The sequence below is a fragment of the Apodemus sylvaticus genome, chromosome 17 (assembly GCF_947179515.1).
Source record: "Apodemus sylvaticus chromosome 17, mApoSyl1.1, whole genome shotgun sequence".
In the NCBI taxonomy this organism is placed as follows: domain Eukaryota; kingdom Metazoa; phylum Chordata; class Mammalia; order Rodentia; family Muridae; genus Apodemus; species Apodemus sylvaticus.
In genome coordinates this window covers 42,345,273-42,361,186 of record NC_067488.1, presented here as the reverse complement: position 1 = coordinate 42,361,186, position 15,914 = coordinate 42,345,273, and the positions used below count along the sequence as shown (strand labels likewise).

At 43.3% G+C, this 15,914-nt stretch overlaps 1 protein-coding gene across 12 annotated transcripts in view; it reads left to right on the top strand.

Annotated features, from left to right (window-relative positions):
* Ptk2 (protein tyrosine kinase 2) overlaps positions 1-14,576 on the top strand; it is a 201,556-nt gene extending 186,980 nt beyond the window's left edge. For 10 of the 12 annotated variants that reach the window (XM_052161699.1, XM_052161697.1, XM_052161696.1 and 7 more), the window contains 5 exons: positions 3,943-3,982; positions 4,241-4,347; positions 9,035-9,190; positions 10,529-10,609; positions 13,410-14,576. In XM_052161699.1, the coding sequence (XP_052017659.1) occupies positions 3,943-3,982; positions 4,241-4,347; positions 9,035-9,190; positions 10,529-10,609; positions 13,410-13,622 (597 nt within the window). In that variant the 3' untranslated portion in view covers positions 13,623-14,576. The remainder of the gene's footprint in view (positions 1-3,942; positions 3,983-4,240; positions 4,348-9,034; positions 9,191-10,528; positions 10,610-13,409) is intronic. The other 2 variants (XM_052161707.1, XM_052161701.1) reach the window with 1 other exon arrangement.
* Positions 14,577-15,914: the final 1,338 nt, after the last annotated feature.

The following is a 15,914-nucleotide window of genomic DNA, read 5'->3' as shown; positions in this document are numbered from 1 at the left end:
GGATGTTTCCAGGCAAAGTGTTGGATTTCCTCCATGTGTGCTCCATGTGTCCACTGTCTCTTTGCACTTTGCTGTCATTCATGTAGGCAGGGATCTCTTCTGTACCCACAGCAAGAGTAAAACGGGCTCAGTAATTGTCCTAACATTTAGTAAGTGGATGGCATCTGAAATAAAAAGTACCATGCGAAAGCAAGTTCTTGGAGAACCATTCTTCATACCTTGTTCCCTGAGGAATGCTAGAGTATGCACTGCTTTATAGAGGAGGTCCTGGGCTGGCTCCCCAGAAACACTAAAAATTAATGTTTTTTTCTGGGCTAGAGAGATGATGGCCCAGCAGCTAGGAACACTTCCATAGGTCCTGAGTTCAATTCCCAGTGAGCACATGGTGTCTCATAACCATCTGTAATGGGATCACCCTCTTCCGTTAGTGTCCAAAGACCACTGCAGTTTACTCATATACAGTAAATAAATACATCTAAAAAAAAAAAAAAAAAAGAAAGAAAAAGAGGGTTTTTTTCCCAGGTATGGTGACACATACCTATAGTCTCAGATATACTTGAACACACACTTTAAAACTTTTTAATCCTTGCTTTAAAAAAAAAAAAAGCTGAGGCTGGAGGACTGGTTAAGTTTAGGATTTCCTACCCTGCCTGGGCAACATAGCAGAATCTATCTAGAAAACCAACCGTATTAGTTACTTTTTTGTTGTGTTAAGAAAAAGTTTATCTAGGGCTTATGGTTGCAGACTCCATCATGCTAGGGCAACGTGGCACCAGGAGGACACTGCCTCCGGTGGCACTCTTCTTTCAACAAGGCCTAATCCTTCCCCAACAGTGCCACCCTCTGGGGCCCAAGACATCCCTGCCTAGCAGGGAGATGTGCAGTCAAACAACTACACTAACAATTTAAGTCATTTAAATATTCAATAAATGATTTTTTTTAAATCAAGGTAAGTAGTGTGTTTAAAAAAAAATCAGTAATTCTGAGGCAGGGGTGTGAAACAGTTTTGAGGGCAGGGCAGGGCAGGAATTAATCTTGAGTAGACATAGTTTTTTGTTTTGGTTTGTTTTTGTTGTTGTTTTGGGTTTGTTTGTTTGTTTGTTTGTTTGCTTTTTTTGTTTGTTTGTTTGTAGACAGGGTTTCTCTGTATAGCCTTGGCTGTCCTAGAACTTACTCTGTAGACCAGGCTGGCCTCAAACTCAGAAATCCGCCTGCCTCCCATAGTGCTGGGATTACAAGCGTGCGCCACCACCGCCTGGCTGAAGTAGTTTTTGTTAATGTCATCTTTCTGTTTTGTTTTGTTGAGAGGGTATCTCTCTAAGCTATCCTACACTTGCCGCAGACTAGTTGTGTCCCCAAGAATGACCTTAGATGCCAAGTGCTAGGGTTACAGGCCTTGTCACTGAGGTTGATAAGGGGGATTGTGCTGCCACCTGGGCTCTGTGTGTGCTACTCTATGGCTCCAAGATTTCAGAGGTGCTCATTCCAGTTAAAAATAAAGCAGTATACATTTATGTGCATATGTATGTGTGGGTGTATATGAACATATGAGTATATATAGCCTAATAAGAGCTTCGACTTTGGGACTGGAGAGATGGCTCAGCAGTTAAGAGCACTGTATGCCCTTCCAAAGGTTCTGAGTTCAATTCCCAGCAACCACATGGTGGCTCACAGCCGTCTGTAATAGGAACAGATGCCCTCTCCTGGTGTGTCTGAAGACAGCTACAGTGTACTCATATACATTTAATAAATAAATGAATACATGAATAATTAAATAAATAAGGACATTTAAAAATAAATTATGGTGTTGGCGGCGCACGCCTGTAATCCCAGCACTCTGGGAGGCAGAGGCAGGCGGATTTCTGAGTTTGAGGCCAGCCTGGTGTATAGAGTGAGTTCCAGGACAGCCAGGGCTATACAGAGAAACCCTGTCCCAAAAAAGCCAAATCATAAATAAATAAATAAATAAATAGGCCGGGCAGTGGTGGTACACGCCTTTAATCCCAGCACTTGGGAGGCAGAAGCAGATGGATTTCTGAGTTTGAGGCCAGCCTCGAGTTACAGGATAGCCAGGGCTACCAGGGTTTTGAGAAGAGGGCTAATATCCAATATATGTAAAGAACTCAAGAAGTTAGACTCCAGAAAACCAAACAACCCTATTAAAAAATGGGGTACAGAGTTAAACAAAGAATTCTCACCTGAAGAACTTCGGATGGCAGAGAAACACCTTAAAAAATGCTCCACTTCATTAATCATTAGGGAAATGCAAATCAAAACAACCCTGAGATTTCACCTTACACCAGTCAGAATGGCTAAGATTAAAAACTCAGGAGACAGCAGGTGTTGGCGAGGATGTGGAGAAAGAGGAACACTCCTCCACTGCTGGTGGGGTTGCAAATTGGTACAACCACTCTGGAAATCAGTCTGGCGGTTCCTCCGAAAACTGGGCACCTCACTTCCAGAAGATCCTTTTATACCACTCCTGGGCATATACCCAAAAGATTCCCCAGCATGTAATAAGGATACATGTTCCACTATGTTCATAGCAGCCCTATTTATAATTGCCAGAAGTTGGAAAGAACCCTGTCTCAAAAAACCAATAAATAAATAAATAAATAAATAAATAAATAAATAAATAAATAAATAAATAATTGGATTCAGGGATCTCTTTGTCCCCACTATCCTTCTTTCTCTCTTATCTAGTGGTAGGGGGTGAAACCAGTAAATAAAGGGTGGGAAAAAGAACCCACAAAGTAGTAAAGACCAGCTACAGTGGCATGTATCTATTATCCTAGGTCTTGAGAGGTAGAGATAGGAGGGTCAAGTTTAAAACAGCCTAGACCTAGAAAGACCATGCTATCACAGATAAAAACATACATTTATCCAGTTTTAGGCAGTACAGATGAAGAAGGGCTTGTTTTGGGTAGAACTGTCTTTTACTCCATCCATAGACTTAGCAAGGTAGTGTAACACTTGACTTAATCCCAGCACTCAAGAGGTTGGTGGATCTCTTGAGTTCTAGGCTATCGAGGTCTACAGAGCAAGTTTCAGGACAGCCAGAAACCCTGACTCTATACCCCTAGCAAAAAATAGATTCAGGACTGTCTGTGAATTGGATTTCCTGACTGGCCTGTGCAGTGGCTTAGATAACACTGGTTCCTCACCACACAGTGCCTCAGGGCAATGACTCTGGGTACCTCTAGGATATATAGCAACCAGTATGACCAGGTGTTCTCCTATAAAATTGTTCTGACTATACCCTTACCGTGATCTAAGTGATAAGCTCGAGGAGAGGTGGATCCCAGGCAGCCAGCAGGATGAGTACAGACTATGAAATCCTGCGAACTGTGTGAAGTTGAGACCACTGTGTTCAATTCCAGGGTTTCTTAATGTCTTAATTAGGGTTTCTATTTGCAGCAATAAAGCACCATGACCACAAAGCAAGTTGGGAAGGAAAGGGTTCATTTGGTTTACATTTCCATATTTCTGTTCATCATCAAAGGAAGTCAGGATAGAAACTCAAAACAGGGCAAGGACCTAGAAGCAGAAGTTAATGCTAAGGCCGTAGAGGAGTGCTGCTTGCAGACTTGCTTCCTTTGGCTTGTTCAGCCTGCTTCCTTAGAGAACTCTGGACCACCGACCTAGGGAATGGGCTGGGCCCTTCCCCATCAATCTAATTAAGAAAATTGCTTGCAGTTGGATCTTATGGAGGCATTTCCTCAGCTGATGTTTCCTCCATTCAGATAACTCTAGTTTGTGTGTCAAGAAGACATAGACTAGCAGCACACTCAAATACATTGGTTACTTTCCTAATCACACCCAGCTGAGGCTGTCAGACATCTGGAGACTCCAGCAGAGAATTCAAGATGAAGAATAGGGAAAGGGGAGGTGGGCTGTTACATCTGGCACAGAGGAGTAGACTGAACTTTTCTTCTTCCACAGACTGGAAACCAACACATCTATCAGCCTGTGGGGAAACCAGGTAAGCAAGGAAGTACATTGTATGTGAGGCAGTACCTGTGGTTTGGCAGAGGTAGACTTTAAGTGGAATGCCCTGTTATGTTCAGTTTTCCTCTTCACACAAGTGTGGTGTTCACCACATTAGATCTGTACCAAGAGTACTAGAAAGCTCCTTAGAACATGAGTCTCCAGTATCCCTTGCCATTGCTAGTAGTGATGAGGCTGGGTGTGCCTACAAGTCTGCTCACTAATGTGTAATGGAACCCTTTGGATTTTCCAGATCCTACAGCTCCACCAAAGAAACCACCTCGCCCTGGAGCACCTGGCCACCTAAGCAACCTGCCCAGCATCAGCAGTCCTGCGGACAGCTATAATGATGGTGTCAAGGTGGGTAAAGTATTGATTGTACTCTTTCCTGAATGGACTCTCTAAGCATTGCTAGACTTGAGGGACTATGCCAACATCCCCTAGCCAGATAGGAATCAGTGAGATGCTTCTTGTTTTAAACATGCAGCCAGGATGCCGGGATATGTGGGGCTCACTGTTATCTGCACACACTTATAAGTATGGCTTGGTGGAGAGTGTGCTTTCCTCAGCTCACAGTTGTGTTCATGTTGGAGCCTTCCTCAACCTAAGGACAGCATTTGACTTACACATTCCAGCAAGTTTCTTCTTGGAGGGATTTCCCAGTATTTTTCCCTAGGGTTATGTCACTGCCTAGCTCTCCTGGATCTCTTTGTCCCAAGGACAGAAAAGAAGTATCCACTTCCCCTGCCTCCCCCACCCCTGTCCAATACTTAAAGCTGGGACCTCCTTATTTCCCACTCAGAGTGGTAGGATACCTCTCCTTGTGTCCTGTTTTTCGATCTGTTACACATTACAGATGGAATGTGTTTCCTAGTAGTTTAGGATTTTTGTTTGTTTGCTTTGCTTTTTTAGTGAGGGGCTGAGAGGCAGGTCATTTGGTAAGACGCTTGCTACACAACCATGAGAACTGAGCTCAGTCTCCAGAACCCATTATCAGAAAATTAGGTGTGGTAGCACATGTCCAAGATCTCAGCAGTGGGAAAGCAGAGACAGTCAGATCCTTGGGCCATCAACACCAGCACAATCAATAAACCTTAGGTCCCAATAAGACACTTTCTAAAACAAACAAGATAGATGGTCATGGTGGCACACATCTTTAATTCTAGTACTCTGGAGTCAGAGGCAGCAAATCTCTGTTTACAGTCTAGTCTACAAAGTGAGTTCCAGGCCAGCCAGAGCGATAAAGGGATTCAACTGTCTCAAAACTAGATGGGTGGGACCTGAGGAGCCACAGTAGATTGACCTTTGGCTTCTATGCATGTGAGTGCAGTCGTGCAGACATATAAAATGAGGCATCATTGATGTATCACTCAGGAAACAAACAGCAAGAGGGTGTTCAAGGCCTGCCTGGGCTCTATAATGTGACTTTGTCTTAAAAAAAAAAAAAGTGCAGGGTGTAATGAATGGCATCTTAAATCTGATGAGGATGGATATTTCTTAGTGCTTGTAGTAACAAAATTCCATGTTTTTTATCCTTGCCATCCGCCTCACAACGTTGGTAGTGGTCACGTTTTTTTATATTAGATAACTGTGCCTCACAGAAGTGGAGCAGTTTATTCATGGTCATGTAGAGCCAGTGGTTGAAGCAGCATTCCACTGTCCAAGGACCCTGGACTGCACACTGAAAGTGGCCTCCTCTAGAGTGATGAGAGTGACATGATGTCATCTCAGAGCACACAGCTTGGTCTGTGGCTCTGAGGTGAGGGCATCATTGCCACGTGCATTCATAAGGTAACAAGAGCAGCAGGGATTCACTGGGGCACAGAGTAGAGTACAGTAAGTTAAGTAAACACAGTTGAACTAGGGTTCCCTGACAAGGGGATTGGGCCTCCAACACCTACTGGCTGTTGTCAGCTACAGGAGTCCAGGCAGCTTCTCGTTAACTCTGTCAGCAACACTAGGCAAAGGCATAACTCTTCCTAATGTTGTGTCTTTAAGTTTGAAGAGACAAGTTAGAGCAGCAAACGTTCTCAAAAGCCACAAGAGCAGACCTTTGAACTGTCTTGTGTTATAATGAACAGTTGGTTTGAAATCCTGACATTCTCCCTCTTATTCTGTAATTCATGATGAGAGTAACATCATGAATTTTACCTGAGGATGTCCTTAATATATAATACTGCATGAGGAACATCTTGTGAGAAATAGACTTAACTTCATCTAGGTAAAGGTCATGTATATATCTTTTTTCATTATCTGGTTAATACAGGTAGTTAAACCCATCCTAAAAAAAATCCAGTATTGGATTTTTTAATTTTTTAACAACATTTTTGATGTAAAAATGTTTGCCTTGAGTATGTGTAGCTCAAGTCCTTCACCTAAATAATATTTGGTCAGAAATAGCCTCCAGTTTTCTTTGTGGGCTTTACTTTGCGTATTCTGTTGTTTCCTAATGCTCATGCCAGGCAGGCCCTAAGCTTACAGGTCTTATTTTTCCTTCTCTGTGTTTAAGTAGAGTAGGAATTAGCTGTCTCTAGGGGGTGGTAGTTTTTAACTCCCAGCCCAGGAGTTTCTAAGTAATCAAAACTCTGGACAATAAAAAAAAAAAAAGAAAGAAAGAAAGAAATCTAGGGGCTGGAGAGATGGCTCAGCAGTTAAGAGAACTGACTGCTCTTCCAAAGGTCCTGAGTTCAAATCCCAGCAACTACATGGTGGCTCACAACTATCCATAATGAGATCTGACTCCTTCTTCTGGAGTGTCTGAAGACAGCTACAGTGTACTCACATATAATAATAAATAAATCTTTAAAAAAAAATCTATAATAGGTGTTTCTCCAGCCAAGCTCTGATTTATGGTGTGTCACTATGAAGGGTCCTAGAGGTACCATGACAGTGCTTTCCTATGACTGGTTGATCAAAGGGTAGCATGCAAAAGAAGAAAAAGCTTTCAGCAGCTTAAACTAACTTTCCATTGGCCTACTGGAACTAAACAGTTACTTTATATCTTGATGTAATGCTCCTTAGATATCCTCTCCAAGAGGCCCACCCACCTTCCTGTGCTGGTACAGTTTAAACACATGCCTGTGAAGAGACAGATTATGATCATCATTGCCCAGGAAATTTCTGGGTGTTTGAACCTCTAAACTCAAGGCTCTCTGGGGCTTATAGTAGCATGGGGGGTTTTAGACAGGTCTGTAGGCAGTAGGCTGTTGCATTTCCCATGCCAGACTATTCATAATAAGATAGCTAGGGGTTGAGCTGAGGAGATAAAACAAAGCCACCCAATTTCAGAACAAAAATGTCAGCCTGATTTACACCAATAATCCCACCATTTTGAGATGTTGAGTCAGATGAATAAAGAGTTTTGAGACTATCCAGGGATACATAATGAATCCTGTCTTTTAAAGATTTTAAAATATATACATACAAACCATCAACAACAAATAATGTGAGGAGAGTTAAATATAAGCTTCTGAAGTCTTTAGACATAGCCCCTAGCCATACGTCTATCTTAGACAGAGTGGCTAAATGCTGCTGAGACTCAAGGACTCAAAGGCTGAGAGACCATGTGCAGTGAGGGAGGGCGGAGTGGTTTCTCCCTAGCTCCTAGAGGTCAGGTGGAAGACTACTGATGGCACATGCCCTTCTCCTTGCTCAAAGAGCCTTGCTCTCTAGACTTGCACGACTGCCCATTGCCGCTCACAGGCTTTGCATGCTGTCCTCGTTTATCTCGTGGGAACGAATGTTGCATGGCAGAGCTCTGGTGATGTGCTGTACCAAGAGCCGACAGCAAGCTCGGGCACTTCGGACAGCCAGTGAGCAGAGAGCACACAGAGCCTTGTAGCTAGTGCCCAGATGATCTATCTGCTCATGTATTATATGGGAGTTTTCTGCTGCCTTATTAATATTGTTTTTCTTTTTTCCCTTTCTCTGATAAATTCCTTTAACTTTTCCTCACCTTCTGTTCGACAATAGCCGTGGAGGGTAAGCACATCATATCTGTGTGTCTGTCTGGCTCGCTTTATCACATCCAGTTCTCTGCATGTGACTCTGGACTACCATGTGCATAGCCCTGTGGGAGGGCACAGTTGCTTTGTTTGTCACCTCTCATGACTGACAGATGTCGAAAAGAGTATTTGTAGTTTCCAGAGACTGGTACATAACCAACTTTGTAGTGAAATTAGATATAACTGTCTGTTCCGTCTGTTCCGGTGTGCCTGACCAAGGCATCAGAAATCTGTGTAGCCTGAGGGCCATAACAGACCTATAACTTGATAGCTGTTATACAGTTTAATCTTTGTAGAATATATACACACAACACTCAGCCTTTCCTAGGAGTTTTGTGTCATTCTGCCCTCAGCATACAATAGGTATCTGTGGCATCCCTGTGCACAGGTCCTAGGTACATGTTTACATCTGAGGCTTCATATGCTCATCCTATTACTACTTGAGCCAAGCCCTGCCAGCCTTGGTTTACCCAACTGTCAGCCTAGAACTGGCAGGAGGTCACTTCTCTGCCACTTGAACATGAGTAGCTTTATGCAAGCAAATGGTGTCTGCCTAAAGCAGATGCTTGTCCACATTTGTCATCATGCAAAGAGCACTTTGCTGTTGATGTGTGAAGGCAGCAGAGCTGAGTAGAGATATTTAGCATGGATGCTAAGTGTTTGATCACTCAGTAGTGCAATGATAGATTTCCCTAAAATTGGAAAAAATCTTGGTTATAAATTCTGTGGGTGGTTTCTCTCGTGAATGACTTGGGAGTCTGGGATGCTTAATTGCTTCTTTGGATCTCAAGATGTTAGTGCATATCATTTCTTCTTAATTCCTTTAATTGAGCTCAAAGTTAGAAGACATTACTGCCTCGTGTATTGTCCCTTAGATGACTTGCTTTATTGTAATCCTCAAACTGAACTATGTCCTGAACAAACAAGGAAATCTAATGCCTTCCACATCTGCTTTGATCTCTTTTAAAGACCCTCTAACTTAATTATGGTCATACCTCACTCTGTCCTGGAGAGCAGGAATTGATGAGCTTCTGTTTTATCAGCTTCAGCCCCAGGAAATCAGCCCCCCTCCCACTGCCAACCTTGACCGGTCCAATGACAAGGTATATGAAAACGTGACAGGCCTAGTGAAGGCTGTCATTGAGATGTCCAGCAAAATCCAGCCAGCTCCTCCGGAAGAATACGTCCCCATGGTGAAGGTAAAACGCGGTCACTCTGTATGGTGGGGATGGCCTTCTTTTCACAGGGAAGCTAGAGCTGATGCTTTGGATATAAAGGCACCAGATCGTGACAGCGTTACTGAGAGGCATACTAAGGAATTTCCATAGCTCTCACTTGCTCCTATCAGCAAGCTGCTTCCTTGAAGCAGTAGAGTCTTCTAATTACTGTTGCTTTAAGTAACGGTGGAGTGCACCTTTAGTCCCAGTACTTAGGAAGCAGAGGCAGGCAGATCTCTGGGTTTGAGGCCAGCCTGCTTTTCAGAGCGAGCTGCTGAACAGTCAGGGATACAGAGAGGGGGTGAGAGGTGGTTGGGAATGGAGCTCTGATAGTAGGCCTAGCGTGGACAACAGTTCTGGGCTTCATCCCTTGTGTTCTGTAAGTGGCATGATTACACACACCTGCTGCCCTGACATCTGGAAGGAGAGACAGGAAACTCATTTCTTGGTAGTATCTCACTATACCCTAGCTGGGTATGAACTCAACAGGTCCTTCTTATCCTCGAAAGTGCCAGGATTATGGAAGTATAAGTATGAGCCAACATACTTGTGTGCTTATGCCTGGCTTACTATATGCTGGAGTCCCCCACTCTCTGTCTCCTGCTCTCTCTTCTCCTCTCCTCTCTCTTTCTCTCAAACACTGTTGCATAAAACCCAGGCTAGCCTTAAACTTTGAGCAGTCCTTCTTCCTCATCCTCAGAAGTGTTGAGATTACAGGAGGGAGGCTACACCCAGGAATTTTCTTTACAACTTTTGGATAGTTTTGAATGCAGTGGAACTCAAAACATGCTCCCAAATCAGGCCCACATTGCTTCCAGACAGGGAGAACCTCTCTTTAGCCAAATTGAATACACAGGGAGAAGTTGTGCCTATTATCAACTTGTCTGAACTGTGAGGATACCATAGTCTGCCTGGAAGCTCAGTGGAACAAAAAAAGAAAAGGGTTACTTTTTACATTGCTCCTGGGAGCTTCTGATGTGAGCATCTGTCCTTGGACATGAGAGCAAATGATAGTTAGATCCAAGTCTTCAGGGTCATGAGCCTCGTAACATGCAACACTGGTCAGTACTCAAGCACAGACAGGTAAATGTTCCTTATGGTGACTCATACCGGTCATCTCAGTATTTGGGAGGCTAATGCAGGAAAATTATGGTGAATTTAGGACCAGCCTTGGCTGCAGAGTCATACCATGTCTGAAAGAAAAAGAAAATTTCCTTACAACTAGCACAAAGGAAACAGTATCGTACATTCCTAAGAGAAAATATCAGTATTGGCCCAGCATCTTCATGTGTCCTAATCCTGCTCTGGTTCTTGCCTTAGGAAGTTGGCCTGGCCCTGCGGACCTTACTGGCCACTGTGGATGAGACCATTCCTGTCCTTCCAGCCAGCACTCATCGAGAGGTAGGCCATAGCGCTGGGGAAAGGAGGTCATGCTAGAGGACAGCTGCAGTGCTGGCCCAGTCAGCAAAGTGAGAAAAACAGCTTACTCTTCAGAGATTTCAGCCTCTGAGCGCCTGGCTCCATTGTTTAGTACTACAGGGAGGCAGGATGTCATGACGGAACAACAAACAGTAGTCTGGAAGGAGAGGGCAAGTTCTGGGACAACACACACCCTTGAGAAGGAACTCTTTGGTTAATCACCTTCCTCTCACCAGGCCCCACTTCTTCTTGCTCCTGAGTCTCAGCATTTCCAGGTGGTGGTAGTATTCCCTGTAAAGGAGATATAAAAGTCTTAAATTAATGTGTCTCCGATTGCTTTACGGACCCAAAATTCACCCAAGATACCATCCCCTGGCAACAGTCACATATAGTCCAGACTGACTACACATAAACTATTTCTATACTCCTGCTCCGCTGACCAGACTGCTGGATCACAGGCAGCTGCTACCATGCCTGTCATTGGCCACCTTTTAGTGGTTTTGTCTCATTTGTATGACTTCTAAATAAAAGGAGCCACAACCCTCCCCAACCTGTCTCTTCCCTCTTTCTTTGGTAGCATTCACTGTTCTTCAACCTATCCTGCCTGAAGTTTTCATTTGGTTGGGTTTTTCTTTAATTAAAAAATTTTAGTTTTACATTGTATGATGTTTTGCCTGCGTGTGTGCAGGCCAGAAGAGAGTGTTGGATACCCTAAAACAGGAGTTAGAGATGGCTGTGGATGCTGGGACTGAGTATCCACATGTGGAAGAGCCCTCAGTGCTGTTAACTGCTGAGCCATCTTTCCAGCTCCTTGCTCTATACTCTGAAAGGAATTTCAACTTACAAAAAAATTTCAAGATTAATAACGAAAATTTTTTCGAGCATCCTTTGAAGTTTAAGTGTCATACACTGGTCACCACCTCACCCACATCTGCTGTCCACTCACGTGTGCCCCTTAACCATGAACACCTGTGGGTCTTTCCTGATAGCAGAGATGACCTTCTGTGTACCCACACTTCTATGGTGTGCATATGCTTGACCTAGGAAGTGACACTATTAGAAGGTGTGGCCTTGTTGGAGTAGGTGTGGCCTTGTTGGAGTAGGTATGTCACTGTGAGTGTGGGCTTTAAGAGCCTCATCCTAGTTGCCTGGAAGCCAGTATTTTGCTAGCAGCCTTCAGGTGAAGATGTAGAACTCTCAGTCCCTCCTGCATCATGCCAGCCTGAATGCTGTCATGTTCCCACCTTGATGATACAGGACTGAGCCTCTGAAGCTATAAGCTAGCCCAATTAAATGTAAGGACAAGAGTTGCCTTGGTGTCTGTTCACAGCAGTAAAACCCTAAGTAAGACACCACCCTACAGCAGTAAGCTCTGAGCCTCACATTGCTGTTGGATGTTCTCAGGGCTCATTGCCTGTAGTGTAGGCACAGCTTGGGTTGTTTGCTTCAAATGGTGCTGCTGACCCATCTCTGTATAACCTCTGCTCATCTGAAAGTTGTTTGGCTGTTTTCCCGTTATATAGCATTGACTTCTGGAGTGTGGAAAGCTTTATTCATTCTCTCTCTCTCTCTCTCTCTCTCTCTCTCTCTCTCTGCCTCATTTTATCTTTAATTGATGTTACATTCATGTATGCATTTGTGTGTGTAGGTGTGTATATTTGTGTGTGTTTGTATACCTAAATACATAAATGTAACCTGCTCAGTCTGTATAATGTTACTTATGGGTATGTTTTCAAGGATGACTAGTTGATATTAAATAGTCAAAGAAATCCTAGCTCAAAAAAAAAAATTAGCAGGAAGAGCTGTGAGCCTTGCAAGGCAACATGTACTCCACAGCCCAGCCCAGCCCAACAGAGTGGCATGAGGTGGCCCTGATCCTGGCAATAGAGAGTAGTAGCTATTGGAAGCCAATCATTAGAATACTAAGACAAAATACAGAAAACATAGAAAGAGGGTTGGAGAGATGGCTCAGTGGTTTAGTGCACTGGCTGCTCTTACAGAGGACCCTCATTCAGTTCCTAGCACCCACATGTCAAATCACAACCAAATATCACTAAGCTCTATAAGGTCTGAAGCCCTCTTCTAGCCTCCTTAGTCATCTGTACACATGTGACACACACATACATGCAGAAATTAAAGAAAAATGAAGAAAAGACCTGGAAAAAGTCAGCATGGTAAGAAAGCATACATGATCTTGGTCCTTATCCTGTGTGGTCCACTTCAGGTCACTTGGTATTACAGTTGTTCATGTTAGAGTGTGCATGCTTGCTTGGACTTGATCACCTCCGATTCTTTCTGTCACATTCCATGTCTATAAAATGAGGTAAATTCTCAGCCACACACTGAGGTTAGAGTCCACACAGCAAGTACAGTGTGCAGAAGAGTCAGTCATGGAGGCATGAGGGCTGGAAATGGGAAGGCTGCTAGCCACATGTATGCATACATACATGTACACAAGACACAGTTGCCAAATTTCCAAAGTGGACAGACAGATTGCACATCCTATTGAAATCTTCCCTTTTTCTCCCCTTGCTATATAATTCTGACTGAACTAGAAGTTGTTGTATAGACCAGGCTGACCTGGAACTCACAGAGATCCTCCTGCCTCTGCCTTTGGAGTACTAGGACTAAAGGTATTGTTCACCATGCACAGCTTATCCTGTTACTTCTAAGCAAAGTGTCTTCAAGGGAAATAATTTTTTTTTTTTATCTTGGAGGCCCAAAGACAAACTCAGAACCAGTGCCTGGGAACCATTTTTCTGACCCTCTGTTGTCTTTCCAGATTGAGATGGCACAGAAGCTGCTGAACTCCGACTTAGGTGAGCTCATCAGCAAGATGAAGCTGGCACAGCAGTATGTCATGACGAGCCTGCAGCAGGAGTACAAGAAGCAGATGCTGACAGCTGCTCATGCCCTGGCCGTGGATGCCAAGAATTTACTTGATGTTATTGATCAAGCAAGACTGAAGATGCTAGGGCAGACACGGCCACACTGAGCCACTGGCCACTGAACATGGCTTCCTGCCCTTGGGAGATCTTCTCTAGCATTCCACCAGCAGAGGAAGTAACCTTGTCCTCAGTCGCCCGCACTCACAGCTCCAACTGAATGACAGCTAGCTGAACGTCTCTCTTGTATAAGTTTAACCACTTATACATGGTTTTGATTTTGTTATTTTTCTAAATAGTGTTCAGAAAACTCTGGATCCAAAATGTGGCATTTTTCTGAAAATGAAGATTATACATTAAGAAGCTTTTAAATATACTTGGTGTTCAAACTGGGATGTGTGCTACTAGAAGTGATAATTCATACTGACCATGACTTCGAGTTGGAAAAGAAGTGTCTGAGGAGGGAGGGCTCCCTAAGACCTTGGAGACTGGCTGTCCTTCCTGCCAGAATTCCTGTCCAGACTGAGTTGCAATATGCTAATCTCATTTATAGAGAAAGTGCATAAAAGCTATATTTTGAAGAATGAGTGGTTTCAAAAGAAAATTTCTGCCCTCCCTGTCTCCACCTTCTTTCCTGTGGATACTGAAGCATTGGGTTGCGAACTATCTATAGAACTGACAGAAACTTGTCTTTCCTCATCAGAAATCTGTGCCAGTTTTGTACCAGAGCACTCCCAACTGCATCAAGAAGTTCCAGGACCAGCCCTGTTCTCCATTTTTATATAATTTATAAGAATAATTAAAGCCATGTTGACTCTTAACAGCCACTGGAGCTAACTGATCTTCATTGCGTCTGTCTTCCCAGGGAGGACCCCACAGGACAACAGGGATGTGGTTTTCTTTAGATGTCCAGTTGTTATAACATGCATTCTGTTAGGTGATTTTGAGAGCATACCTTCCCTTTAGTTTGTTGGGGGATATAAATTATTCTCAGGAAGAATATAATAAATTGTACAGTTACTCTGACCTATTAAAAAGGTGGCGCCAGGAAAGGTTGCATTGCAGTCGCTTTTTTTTTTTTTTTTAAATGGGGGAAGGGATTCTTTTCTTTCAAATCATTTAAAATTGTTCAGGGGATCTGTGAAAAATGGTCACTTACAGGAGCTCTCATGAACCACTCATCTCTTCCTTTTTCTTGTATGCAAGAGGAGGATCCACAATATCTCTGCCTAACCTGACTTTCCATTCTTTGAGGATCATAGATGTTTCTTGTTTGATTTTTTTTTTTTTTTAAATGAGGTTTGTTTTTGTTGGGAGAGGGTTGATTGTTTGTTTCTTTGTTTATTTTTCCCTGAGATATTGTCTCACTATATAGCTCTAGCTGTCCTGGAACTTACTATATAGACAAGGCTGGCCTTAAACTCACAGAGAACCCCCTGCTTCTGTCTCCCAAATGCTGGATTTAAGATCCACAACACGATGCCTGACTTGGTTTGGTTTTTAGAACTTTATTACTCTTTGGTTCGTGTGTGTGTGTGTGTGTGTGTGTGTGTGTGTGTGTGTGTGTGTGTCGCGTGTGTGTGTGATACAGAATCAACCTTTAGGACTCAGTTCTCTCCATCTACTATGGTTTCTAAGGATTAAACTCAGGTTAGGCTGTGCACCAAGTGCTTTTACCTGCTGAGCTAACTCATCAGCTCCAGTTTGGTCTTTTGAGATAAGGTTTCACTTTGTACCCCACGTTAGCCTAGAACTCATAACAGTCATCAGGCTAGGCCTTGCCGAGTATATGAGTAATAGGCATGAGTCGATATGTCTTGTTTTTATTCTGTCTCGATTCAAAAATGCAGACAGAGCCCCTAGCACTTGGAAAGCAGAAGCAGACAGATCGCTGAGTTCAAAACCATCCTAGGGGCCTAGAGGTTAAGAGCACTGACCACTGACTTCACTTCCAAAGGTCCTGAATTCAATTCCCAGCAACCACATGGTGGCTCACAACCATCTATAATGGGATTCAGTGCTCTCTTCTGGCGTGTCTGAAGACAGTGTACTCACATACATAAATTAAATAAATCTTTAAAAAAAAAAAAAAAGACCGTCCTAGTCTATATAGCAAGTTCTAGGCCAGCCAGTGCTATATAATTGGACCTTGTCTAGGAAAAAAAGGAGGGGGAAAACCAACTTGGCTAGTGAAGTCATGGATCTTAGAGGAGAACCTAAAACTGCCACTTTATTAAATGAATCTAATTCCTAACTATATATATTCTAAGCATTTGTCCAGATAGACAGACAGATTAGTCATTACCCTTCATCACGGAAATTTCTCTGTGCAACAGAGACCATCACAGAAATGCACAATTGATCAAAGTGCAGAGTGGTGGTGGGGGTTGGGGAGGATAGTC